The sequence below is a fragment of the Serinus canaria genome, chromosome 9, assembly GCF_022539315.1.
Source record: "Serinus canaria isolate serCan28SL12 chromosome 9, serCan2020, whole genome shotgun sequence".
Taxonomy (NCBI): domain Eukaryota; kingdom Metazoa; phylum Chordata; class Aves; order Passeriformes; family Fringillidae; genus Serinus; species Serinus canaria.
The window spans coordinates 24,081,396-24,094,436 of record NC_066323.1 but is presented as its reverse complement, the minus strand read 5'-3'; the positions used below and the strand labels follow the sequence as shown (position 1 = coordinate 24,094,436).

The 13,041-nt window shown below is 48.7% G+C and overlaps 1 protein-coding gene across 1 annotated transcript in view; it reads left to right on the top strand.

Annotated features, from left to right (window-relative positions):
* The first annotated feature begins 280 nt into the window (after positions 1-280).
* Positions 281-13,041, top strand: part of LOC103824206 (vesicle-associated membrane protein 2) — a 57,020-nt gene continuing 44,259 nt past the window's right edge. Inside the window, exon 1 of the mRNA XM_018924526.3 lies at positions 281-520. Coding sequence (XP_018780071.2) covers positions 519-520 — 2 coding nt within the window. The 5' untranslated portion in view covers positions 281-518. The remainder of the gene's footprint in view (positions 521-13,041) is intronic.

The window sequence follows — 13,041 nt, the reverse complement described above, 5'->3', positions numbered from 1 at the left end:
ACTTCTTCTGACACACAACCTTTCCAACCTTTCCAGAATCAGTGCCTGATCTAGTAGCTTATCCGTCTCTGGATTTGCTCCGTGGGTTTTCATCCCCAAGTGGATGAAACGACACGCACGACAGCGTGGGATCGAACGGCAGCACCTTCCGTCATTCTTCTCCTTTTCAAGGATGTTTCCTTCTAGCGAGGAGAGGCAGAAAGAGGGGGCTTAGACAAACACCCGGCGGTTTCCACCCGTCCCCCCGGCTGCCGGCCACAGCGACCCCACCCCGCTGCCACACCCTGCGCTGCGGGCCGGCCCCGGGACCGCCGCCGCGGGCAGGAGGGTGTGGAGGGGCACTCCGAGCCTCGCCCCGCTCCCAGCCTGTGATGCGAGGCGCAGGCATGCTCAGTAGCCGGTGCCTACCCCTCCTCTCCCGACAACAGAGCCTGCAACAGTAGGAGCCGGCTGGCAGCAGGCGCGGAGCCGAAAGCCATCTTTGCCGGAGAGGGAGCCAGCGCAGCCACCCGCTCGCCATGTGAGTACCGCGGGGAGAGCCGGGCACCCGGCCGGCCCTCCCGCACCGCCCCGGGGCTGGACACGGACACGGGCCGGGGATGGACAAGGACCGGGCATGGACACGGACACGGGCCGGGGGTGGACAAGGACCGGGCATGGACACGGACACGGGCCGGGGGTGGACAAGGACCGGGCATGGACACGGGGCAAGGATGGACAAGGACACGGCCGGGGATGGACACGGCCGGGGGTGGAGGCGGCTGCCAGGGCGGGGGCTCGGCAGGTGCCGCGCTCGGAGCTGCGGCAGCACCGCCCGTCGGACCCGCTGCTGCTGCTGCTGCACCTGAGTGCACGGATGGGCTCTCTCCGTGTTTACCCAGCAGCCCGGGGGTTACTGACACGTTTCTAGTCGGATTCATGCTGAAAAGGGAAGGCTGGGCCAAGATCTTCAACAGGTTCGAGTCAGGGTGGTTCCATAGCATGAGTCACCCGGCGCTGCTGCTCCCCGGCACACGGGTCCTGTTTGTTTTCCGCGTTTAATGAAATGCCCTCTCGCAGACGGCAGCTGTCTGATCAGTCCAGCCTCACCTTCTCCAGTGCCAATGGCTTCCTGTCAGCAGTGCTTGATAGTAATCTGTTCCTTCTTGTTCCCATCGCTCCAAATACCTGTTCCAAGTTTTTACATGGAGCGTTAATGGAAGCGTTAGCGTTCTCTGCTAGGCGGCGATGAAAAACGCCCAAAGTCCATTCTGAGATCAGAAATGTGCTGAGCTAAATAGGAATTGATCAGACCCCTCTTCATTCTCAAAAGGATTCAGGCAGCTGAATGCATTATTTTACTATTGCCTCAATTCATTGCTCATTCCCAGTAACCCTTAAGGGAGATCCCAGGGAGATGTCTCAAACAAACATTTGTGCTGGTACTGGGTGATCCTGTAACAACTGGAGCTTGGTTGATTCATAGAACATGAGGAGTGCACACTGTCTTGGAGATCTGTGATTAAATTGCTTTAAAAATATTTCCAATAACCAACTGTTCTTCAGGAGGCATTTTCAAAATAGAGTCTGCAATGTTAGCTTTTGTCTGGAATGCTGTTTCCTATATAATATCTCAGACAGAAGCTTTTGTTCATGTTGTCCAAAATATTTCTAAAGCAAGGAACTCCTTGGAATTAAAAAAAGCCACTTTCTAATAGAAGATTCCTTATGCAAATACCAAAGCCAGTCAGTTAGAGCCAGTTCATTGTAGGCTCCTGTTGCCTGGCTGTGTTTCTGTTGAGCCAGATGATGACATCAAACACTTTTATTTGTACGTGAGCTGTTCTTCAATGATTAATAGATGAGTTTGCTGCTGCAGTTTTGTACAATCTGAGCTGTTCTGATGCTAAACAATAATCAGATGATGTTTAACATACCCTGTGTGTGTTTCAGTCTTGGTGTATGTAGGCTTTCATGAGAGTATTTGTAAATTAAATAGAAAGGGTGGTACTGATATAACTTGGTCATACTTCTTCTGACAAAAACTAGAGGAAAATGGGAAAGCAGGTTTTGTCTAATTTAGCCAAATGGACTTTCAGTTTGATAATTGAAAGAAAACCAAGACAAACAAGCACGTTGTCATTGACAGTGTCAGTTGGCTTCTGTTTCACTGCCAGATGTTGTAATGAAACCTTTCCTTTGAACATCTCCATGGATGTCATGTCCCAGTAGCTGCTGAGCTGCTGCTGAGGCACAGAGGTGAGTGTAGGTTGGCTCCTGCCTTGCAGCAGCAGCTGGAGCTGCCTGGCTATCAGAGCCAGCTGCTGCTGAGCACCAAATGCTCTCTGGAGGTCCCTTGTCCTGCTGTGCCAGCTGTGGGCGTGCTGGGCACCTCCTGTGCCTGTGCAGACCTGCACTGACACTCAGGGTGCTGCGACTTCACTGCTGGGATAAAGATCTCCTGTCCTGGGCCAGGTGCCAGCCCCACCCAGCCCCTGTGCTGTCCCCTGCAGCAGCTTGCAGGGTTTGCTCAGGGCAGGTACAGGGCTGTGCTGAGCTGTTCCCAGAATGCTTTCCCAGTTTCCAGCTCAGGAAGAGGTCTCCAGCTTGGGGAGTGTCTGAACCTCGGGGCGTTCTTTGTGTTTCATGTTTCTTTGTACTTCATTTCTCCTGGTGGGCTTTGTTCTCTCAGTAAGGTGTCAGATGCTCAGTTTGTAGTGTTTGGGGTGAGGAGCTGTGCAGTGTGTGGAAGCAGCTCCCTGTTGGTTTGGAGCTGACACGGAGCAGGTTCTGCCTGATCTCACTCTTGTTTTGGAAGCCAGAGAACAGTGTTCCTTATTCTCTGTGTTTTCTGTGAGCCGTGGTTGTGTGTCACCCCAGCAGAGCTGCACCATCCACATCAGGTGGGAATCTGTGCCTGTGGCCTCTCACAGTGAGCACAACCCAGGGCAGGTAAGATCCATCCAGCTAACAGAACTTCACCTTTATTCAGGCAGAGGATGGGAGGCTGTAACATCAGTGAAATGAAATGAAAGAAGGACATATAAGGTATTTAAAGCAAGAACAGGGAAAGCTTAGACCTGCCAGTACAGCTGGGAAAGTTGTTCCAGGTCTGAGGAAGAGCACACAAACTCATTTGGAGGAGATGTGAGAAGCAGTGAAGGACAAAATGGTGCTCAGAGTTGAGGTGCTCCTGGGCTTTGTTCCTGGCTGGAAAACAGGCCAAGAGCAGCAGGTGAAGTGGTGGTTTTGTCTCATTTATAATGGTCACAGATCAGTGGACAATCCCATACAATAGCAGCTCAAGGCATCATGTCATCTGCTGTTCAGCCAGGTCAGTGGCCAGGCTGCAGGGTGCCTCTGACTGCACTAATGCAGCACCATGGGCTCCACTGCAGGGGACACCTTCTGTGAGACAGCAGCAAAGCACCTGGCTCCCCCCAGGGCAAAATCCCACCTCATTCCCTAGGCAGCAGTTAGAGCTTCTTAGAAAAATTATTCTTGTGCTTTGTTTTAGATGGGTGGGATTAAAATGGTTCCAGCAGTAGCAGTGAGTCTGTTCTGGTTGAGTGTCTGTTCAGTTTCTCTGAGAAGAATGTGACTATTGTCTCCTGTTGTCTGAAGAGCAGTACTTAGCCCTGCGTTTGTGGGCATAATTTTATAAAACTTGTCAAAATCTCCCTGCCCTTTTCTTGTACTAATCAGCAGAGACAAACAATTCAGTATAATCCCCTTCACAGTCCTGATCCCCTGCTTGCCCGGAGTTCAGTGCCTTACAGGAGAGCACTGAGCCAGGGCATGTCCTGGGAAGGTGCAGCAAGCAGGAAATGGAGGGATGCACGTTCAGGGCTGCAGCTGTGCCAGGCTGTGTCTGTTCTCTGTGGATCCAGGGGGCAGGGAGATGGGAGCCCTCTGGAGCTCTCAGGGTTCCTTAGCTAGTGGCCAGTGCCTCAGGCCCAGCCAGCCAAGGGCAGGAGTGACATTTGCTGCCATTCTGCCTCCTCCTGCAGCCAGCCAGAGATGATGGCTTGAGGCTGGCTCCCACAACCAGGGCTGTGGAGCTGCTCTTCTCAGCTAGGGGATGAAATGGAGCTTGTAGTGAAAATAACCAGGCTGTTCTCAGAGCAGCAGGGCTGTGTACATTGGGAAGGATGTTGAGGAGTGGAAAGCAGCCCATTTTCAGCACAGCTCTGTCCTGACCCCTGTGCTGGTTCTGAGGCTCGCAGCTCTCAGTAATAGCCATTAAGGAGTAGGAGCTGCTGTTTAATCTGCTGCCTGGACACATCACCAGGGGGATTCATGTGTTTTATTCACTGTTGGCTTCCCCTGGCTTGCTCTCCTGTGGCATCATGCAGACACAGATCAGCTTCATGTATTGCAACAGAATTAAATGCTTCCAGCTCACATGAAGTGTTGTTCCTCATACACTCACCTTGCCCTTTGAAGGAAGGGTGGCCCAGGTAGGTCATAAATCTTTGGATATTTGGGTGATGAGTGTTTGAAAGCGTAGAGATCAAACTCTATGGTGTCTTGAGGGCCTCAGCCAAGGAAGTAGTCTCAGAAAGGGAGCTAATGGGAAGGGTGACAAGTGCAGGCAGAAATTGTGTCCTAATAAACATTCTTCCAAACAGGCTAATATGAAGTAGATGAAACTCAAATACATGTAGTTTGGAGATCCCTTTCCTTGTGACTTAGCTCTCCTTTGTTCTGCTGTGCATCACCCCAGCTTGTTCCCCTTGACTCCCAGCATTTTTCACAGACAGCTCCAGCTGTGGAGTGACTCACAGGGCACTGAGAGTGGCTGCAGCAGCAGATGAATTGGTCTGGCAAAGGAACACTTTTCCTTCTTCAGGAACTATTTCTATAATTAATGTCTTCCTGAAGAATCAGTGATCAGGCTGTAGAGCACCAGGCAGAGCCATGTTTGTGTGCAGGTGTGTAGAGAATGTTCCTGGCTGGGGGATGAACAGGCAGGGCTGAGGGGAGGAGAGGAATGGGTTCCATGTTCTCCCTCTCCTTGACTGCCACTGGGCTTTCTAGCAAGTGGCCACATCCAGGGAAAAAGGGTGGAAGGCAGGAGAAGAGAGAGAGAGACCAGTCCAGCAAAGCATCAGCTCTGTGCATTTGAGTCCTTAATCAGCAACCAGGAAAGCAGAAGTGCTGAACTGCACCCTGCCCTCTGCCACCCCGGTGGGTGCAGAGCCCCTGGGAGCTGCTCCCTGACAGCCAAACGTGTGCAGCCCCAGCAGGAGCAGCACTGACAGCACCAGGGAGTTGGGGCTGACCAAACAGTTTGTCTGGAGCAGCTCCAGCTCAGAGGGACAATATTGCCTCCCCTACGTCACTGAGCACTCGCTGCTCTGTCGTTTTTCATGGCCATTACCTGCAATTAACCGGCCTGGCTTTCTGTAATGGTGCAATTCCTTTTCCCTGGCTGGGGCTGAGCACTCTAAAGCCTTTTGCATTATTCACTGCAGAAGCATCAAGTGATTGCAAGGTGGGTTTTTTTAACTGCTCAGCTATGACAATCTCGTGTTTTTTCAGTGTAAACTAGTGAGTAACTCATTGAAATAGAGCTGTCTCTACCTTTGCAAGTGTTTTGTTGGTTGCAGTTATATTGCTGCTTCTGTACTGGGTGATATATTTAGAATGGAGGTTTCTGACCAAATAATCTGAATTATGTGATCCAGTTCCTTGATATTTTTAGATTAAAAATTTAATAAGTAAAATAAAAATATTTATAGTCAGAATAAATGAGAGAAAAATTTAATTTATCATGTGGTTTAACTTATACCTGGACTCAGTATCACAGCATCAAAAGACAGCTCTTCTGGAAAGTAGAGATTCTCCTGTGATCACCTTTTAGAAGATAAACCCCATAATGTTTCAGGAGTTGTTTTGTTCTAGTTTGGTTTTCGGTTTTTGGGTTTTTTTGAAGTACATTCTCATCTTTCTCATCTCTCTCACTGCATTGCAGTGCACTCCCAGTGTGAGCCAGCAGATGTATGGGCATGGTTTCCAGTATGTGGGCACTGCGTGTTTGGAAGCAGCAGAGAGCTGGAAGTTTGTGTTTGTGAGGGGACCCTCAGTGGAGGTTCCATTGTTTTGGAACCTGTGGAAATGGAAACCACACAGAACTGCAGCAGCCTTTGCAAGCAGCTGGAGACAGAGGCAGAGCTGCTGTGTGGTGGGAACAGCCCAGCTCTGATGGGTCCTGTCCCATCCAATGGGCTCCATGGGCTGGAGTCTGAGCAGGCAAAAAGTGTCCACAGAGTTTCCAGAACGGCCCAGGTGATCTGGAAAGGAGCTGAAGAGAAGAAACACACAGTGATAAGTGTTGAGTTGAACTCTTCTTAGTGCTTGGTACTGGAGAGGTGCTGGTTTTCTTTTAAGATGCTTCCACAAGATACAGGTGGGATTTATATATTGAAATTTTACATTTTTCATTAGTAATTGAAATTTGAAAAACAAACAGTATTAAAAATGCACTCATTGTAGCAAAAGTGTGTTTTCTTATTTCTTATCCTGGAAAACATGTTGTTACAAAATTATCAAAACACTTCTTTGCATTCAAGGAAATGAAGTTGGAAAGTTTGGTTTGAAAAAACTTCTTGAAGGACTCCTTGAAGTGCCTGTGTTGAGGAGAGACGTTTTGAAAATTGTTTTGGGAGATAATGAAAGGTCTGGCTGGATGGTGTCCTGAGCAAGTCCATCTAATGGGCTCTGCTTTGAACAGATGGTTGCACTAGATAGTCTCCAGAGGTTGCTTCCAGCCTCAGTGCTTCTCTGGTTCTGTTTGAAAAGGTCACTCATAATTGAGTACGTTGGAGTTAATTAAACTAACATTTGGCTGTTTCCCAAACATTCAAGATCCTGAGGTTTCATCCATGATAACTTTGATTTTCAACCCACTGGCAGTGGATGCCACAGAAATCCCTCTGATAGAATGGGAGAACATATGGTATTCAGGAAGGGAGGGAATGGAGGAGCTTGGAAAAATGCAGATCACTGGAATGCATTATTAAATTTGTCTTGAATGCAAAAGTTTGTGTTCTTCCCACAGAGAACAAAACCTAGATTCTCTGCAAGTGAGCTTTCTCATCTCTCATCTTCAGTGCAAGCTGCTGCAGCCTGGTGTCAGCTCCCAGCTCTCTAAAAGGGTCTCACCAGGCCCTGAGAGTCTGGGAGGAGCTTTGGAGCTGCTCCCTGGAAGTGCTGCCTTAGCAGAGCAGAGTGGTCCCTGTAATAAAACCAAGTGTGTTTATAGCACATGAGGGGGTTCAGGCCACAGCAGAGGAGGAGGAAATGTCCCTGCCACCTGCAGCACTGGAAGGGTCACTCCCAGCAGGCAGGGAGCGCTGCTGGCCAGGGCAGGGGGGATGCCTGGGGGGCTGCCTAGAACAGACGCTGGACAGAGTTAAAAGAATAAAATGGGTGTTATTGAAGGCCTTCAACAGCCACACCTTGGGCAGTCACAGCCTCCCAGAGGCTACACCCAAGCTGGACAATGGGCACCAGTTTTTCAGACAATTGTGAGTTTGATCCATTCACATATCAGGGGTTAATTCTGCAATTACAGCTTCAGGTACTGAAGTCATTTACCCCCAGTTTGCTCCCCCAATTCACTTTTAGTGTACTTTTTGGGGCCTGAGGCTGTGGGGTGTCCTTGGGCCCCAGGCCCAGAGGGATTGTTTTGTCTGACCAAACTGTGCAGACAGTAACTAACACTCTGTGTGGAGTTTGGAGTGATGCACTGATACAGCACAGGATCTGAAAAATGTGAAAGCTGAAATCCTGAGGCATCATCAGAAGCTGGATGGATCCCTAGCCCAGCACCTTCCCTGCCTCTCCAGATCTCCTTCCTCATACCAGATTATTTTGTACCTCTGGAGGAGGTGAGCAATGAGTTTCCCATGCAAGCTGCATTTCTTGCTGGAATCAGTCTCTGAACCCTCACAGGGAGTGATCCACCCAGAGTGCTCAGCTCACAGCATGGAGCCTGTGTGAGGGCAGATGTGCATCCATGAGGGAAAGCTCTTGGAACCTGGCCTGGCCTTCTCAGCATCCCCTGCACACCCAGAAAGCCCCTGGGAGCTGGGGGTGCTGTGATGTACTCAGTGCTTTTTCACACACTGAGCTCTGGGATTGTGTGATGTGTCAGCATTTTAGAGATGTAAGGATCCTGATAAAGCTTTCCTAGAAATTATGAAAATTATTAATTATCCTTAAACCCACTTGTTATCTACTACAGGAGGTCATTTGTTCATTTGAATTCACATACAAAAATAGCTCCTCTCTGTCTGCTAGTGACTGCCCTGTGCAGGGCCATAGTTACAGTGTGCCGCAGCAAGGCAGAGGGCACAGCCCTGCTCTGCTGGCCCCCACCAGCTGGTGCCACAGACTGTGCATGGGGCAGTGTTCTGTGCATTATTTTGGAGTTTGGAGGTGGATTCTCTGCCTGTACATTCCTTCCTGCTGTCAGTGATCCTGAGCAAAACTCTCTCATCCCCTTTCCCCCTCACTGTCTTTAGGCTGACTTGTGGGAACTGAACCAAACTTGTTTCTGAACTGGTTTCTGAACTGCAGCTGGGTCTGCTGGTAGCTCTGACAGATTCCCCTCACACATCTGCAGCAGAATCCACTTCCAGGTGTGCCCAGAGACAGCACCTGCAGCCAGCACCTGGCAGCCTGTGACAGTTCAGGGGGGAAAGGGGAAAGGAAGCAAAGGAAAAAAGAGCTTTAATCATCAGCAGCAAAACCATCCCCAGGGCACTGAGTGACAGAGCAGCCCTTCCAGAAGGCTCTGGGTGCTGGGCTGATTCCTGCACCTCAGAGGGTGATGGGTGATGGGGTGTGGTGGTGACCCCTGTCCCACTGGCTCACCCAGGGTTTGAAGGTAGAATTTGCTGAGCTGGTGTCAATGCTGGGAGCATTTCTGCTGATTGGCACCTGGGGCAGCTCACCTGGGGGTGGGCACGGCCAGGATGAATCAGCAGAAATCCTCCTGGAAGCCACTGACAGCCTGGATATCCCAAGTGTTCAGCAGGGATCCCAGCAGGCTATAAAAGTCTGCTTGTGAAATGTTTGACTTCTTCTTTCCAGCAGGGAGCTGTACAGTCATTCCCTGACAGCTGAGCTGCTCTCCCACACACATGGGAAGATCACACAATTATATTTTTCAGCAACTTTGTTTACTAGATGATATAAATACAAAAATATTTCAAGTCATTTAACACCTTGATGCTTTTTTTTTTTTTGCACTGAACATTTTAGGGAGATGGGGGAGGGAATGGGAAGGCAGAATGTGCCCAACACCTGGGGCATGCTGGCAGGAATAACATTTTCCACATCAGTCTCATTGCTGCATGTCCATGAATGATGTGTTCTCTTGTATTCCATCCCTGTGACTGATCTGTGGCCTCAGCAGCAGCAATGTTGCAATGTTTCCCTCAGCATGTTCATGGCCCTTGCAGTGACAATCACTTTTATGCACTTGACTCTAGGGGAGAATGAGCAGATTTGATAAAGTTCTGTGCAGACTGAGATGTCTTAGCAGTAGAATGATCTCCTAACAGAAATCACAGCTGACAGGTGCTTTTCTTGTTTAACCCCCACCTGGCAAAGCCAGTTAGGCACGATGCATTTGGTGTTTTTCTTGTTGCTGACTCCCAGAGAGCTGCTTGCTCAAGAGCTCCTTCACCAGCACAGCTTTGGAAACAAATCCTGCTCAGTCTTGGTCTGCCTGTGCCAGCCCCTCCTGTCCCAGGGCAGCCTGGAGGGTGAAACCTGTCATGCAGAAAGGACTTGGAGTAAAACAAAACAATCAGAGTCAAACATGAAATATTTGGGCAGAAGGAAGAACAACTCCAAGTGTTTGTGTGTATGGGTCAAGAGAGAGTCTGCACCTTGGAGAGGGAGACAGGGACCCGCAGAGCAGAGCTCCTCTGGAAAACCTTGGAAAAGGAGACAAGGAACCCACAAAGCAGAGCTCCTCTCTGGAACCCTGGAGAGAGAAAAAAAGGAACCCACAGAGCAGAGCACCTCTGAAAAAACTTGGAGGGAGACAGGGAACCCACAGAGCAAAATTCCTCAAGTAAATCTTGCAAAAGGAGACAAGGAACCCACAAAGCAGAGTTCCTCTCTGGAACTTTGGTAAAGGAAACAGGGACCCCACAGAGCAGAGTTCCTCCCTAGAACCCCCCGTTCCTGTGTGCTGGCAGTGACCAAGGGGCTCCAGGATTTCTCAGCACTCTCCGTGGTCTTGGAGCAATCTGCGGGTCCCTTTCCAGGGGAAGAACTCCAGCAGTCACACTGCTGGTGGTGCTGAGGGGCTGCAAAGCCTGAAGCCCCTGAGGAGATGAAGAGCTAAAAGGGAAAAGGCGTGCAGGAGGTCAGGAGTGTGTGGGAAGGCAAAGCCAGAACCCCAGAAGATGGCTGCTGATTCTCCTGACTGGCTCAGGCTCAGCTCAGAGCCAGATCCTTCTGCACAAGGTGCTTTCCTTCTGGGCACTGCAGGAGCACTGCACAGTGTGAAGGGAAACATTAAAAAAATAGCCAAGAGTAGTTTAAAAGGTAACTCCCAATTAATTAAGCATTACTTACTTTGCTGAGTGAACGTGAAAAACCCCCAAATATTGCAAAATATTAGATATTTACCAAAACCTAAACAATGGCTGGCTAAATGTTTGTTTAATTTAAAACTTCACCTTTTTTTCTGTTTGGTTTGGTGTTTTTTGTAGGTTTTTTTTTTGTTTGTTTGTGGTTTTTGTGTTGGTTTTGTTGTTGTTGGGGGGGGTTGTGGTTTTTTTGGTGGTTTTTTGGGTTTTTTTTGTTTGTTTGTTTGTTGTTTTTTGGTTTTTTGTTTTTTTTGTTTTTTTTTTTGGTTGGTTGGTTTTTTGTCCTTTGGTGCTGGTGTTTGTTTCTGGGTCTGTTCTGGTACTTCTTAGTGTGTTTACAGCAAAGGCAGCTGTTTCCTCCAAGAGGAGCAGAGTGTTTGTGCTTCACTGTTTGGGAATATGTCACCATTTGTAAAACCCCTCTAGTAGAAGGGATCTTTTGCAGTGGCTGACGTTGATTTTTGTTGTCTCTGTTTTGCGTTGAAGCTGATGGGGCAGGTTGCTGGTGGGATTTTGCAGGTAAATGACGAAGGAGTAGCAACGGGAACACATCCAACAGCCTGTCAGTGGTGACAGGAGACAGGATTGCAGTAATTCCTTTGTGTTGTCAGGTGAACAAAGGGAATCCCTCTGCTCTGAGCTACAATTTCCTTTAATTTGGTCAAAGTACAATAATCTGCATTTATTCTTCTTGGCTGTCTGTTGGAGAGAATAAACTAGGCAAATTCTGCCCATTCTTTCATAACAGAACAGACTGGATGTGGGCTGGGGTCAGAAGAAAATTAATTTAGAATATGTGAGGGATTGAGGTGAGGGCCTCAACTCTTTCTTAGAGAACCTTTGAATTTCTGAACAGCCTTTGCATTTTGTGTTCTGACAAGCTCCTACCTGGTAAATCCCTTTTTTGGGAGCAGCAGAGAAAACTGAGAATTGTCATGATGGACAAGGCTTCTTCTCCTCTGCCCTGACATGCCAAATGAGAGCACCAAAAGTGCCTCAGCATTTGTGTGAGGATGTGAGAGCTGCTGTGACTCTCAGCAGGCCTGGCTGCACAGTTCCCTCTCAGGATGGAGACCTGACGTTGTAAACAGAGCTTTGCTCTCCAAACTTCCTGAAGGAGCATCCAGGACTCCAGATGTTCCTGCTGAGAACATACAGGGGCAGAGGGGGGTGGTGTGGGGCCATCCCTTCAGTCAGAGCTCCTCAGCACAGGCTGAGTCTGCACTGACACCAGCGGTGAGGGCAAACAGCATTTCTGCCCGGCTGAAATCCAACCAGGACAGATCTGTGCATGCAGGAGCTTTGCCTGGGCCATGCCCCTGCTGCCCATGTGTGTCCATCAGCCCTGCAGCAGGGCTGGCTCAGGAGCACGCTTGGGCATAGAGGAGATTGCTGCTGCTTCCTTCTGGCTGCAGCCACAGTGGGGCTGAGAGAGGGGGACACGAGGACAGCCTGGCTGGGATGTGCAGAAATCACTCTGCCTCTCTGTTGTGCAGAGAATGAAATGACTGCTGTCTCTGCCTTCTGTCTGCAAAGCACAACAAAGGGAAGAAGAAGAAACAAGAAAAGGACTTTGGTCATCTTCAATTATTAAACCATTGCCCAAGTAGTGGGACCTTGTTTGGAGCTGGGAACTCCTTATAGCTACTGCCATAACCAAAGCAGGGCTCTTCTTGAGAAGCCTTTACTTTTTAAAGCCTTTACTTTACTTGTGGTGCATTTTGTATTCCTAAATAGCTATGTGATTTTTTTGTATATAGAACTTGCTCTAGAGTGTGTCAAAGTGCTCAGGGTGCACAGCTTACATAGATCACATAGATCAGAGATCACAAATACAAGTTTGCCTTACAAGGATTAAGAGAAGATATTAACACTCCACAAGAAGTGTGAGGTTTTAGGTGGGAAGATATTCAGCACAGGAACAAACACCTCTGCCTGAGAGCATGCAGATGCTTTTATTTTCAAATCGCTGCTATTTATAAAGACAGTTGCTTTGTACAAATGTGTATAAAGAAAGATCAATTCAGAATTTTCCATGATGCTGTGCTATTTTACATATGAGCATTATGATTTCAAGCATGTTCTGTTTGACAATGGAGTGTTTTGTTCTTTCTTTGGAAATCAAGCCCTGAGAGGCTGGTGGTTTTTCTGTGTCTGTGCATTAGATGGCTTGTTTTGGGATGGGAAATTTGTTCTGCTTGTTGTTCAGAATATCTACAATGGAGAAGTTACTTGACAAATTTGAATGCTGGAATTTATCATTTTGTTTTTGGGGGCCTCATCTCCAGTCCACTGGGGTGGCTCCTGTCCAGGCTGGGGATCTGGCTCTGCAGAGTTTTTTTTTTTTTTGTTGCCAGGGGCACTTTGCTGTACCCAGGATGTGCTGCTGGTGCTCACTCTCTCCATGTGGAGGTATCATTTGTAGCAAGTCCAATGGCAGCAAACC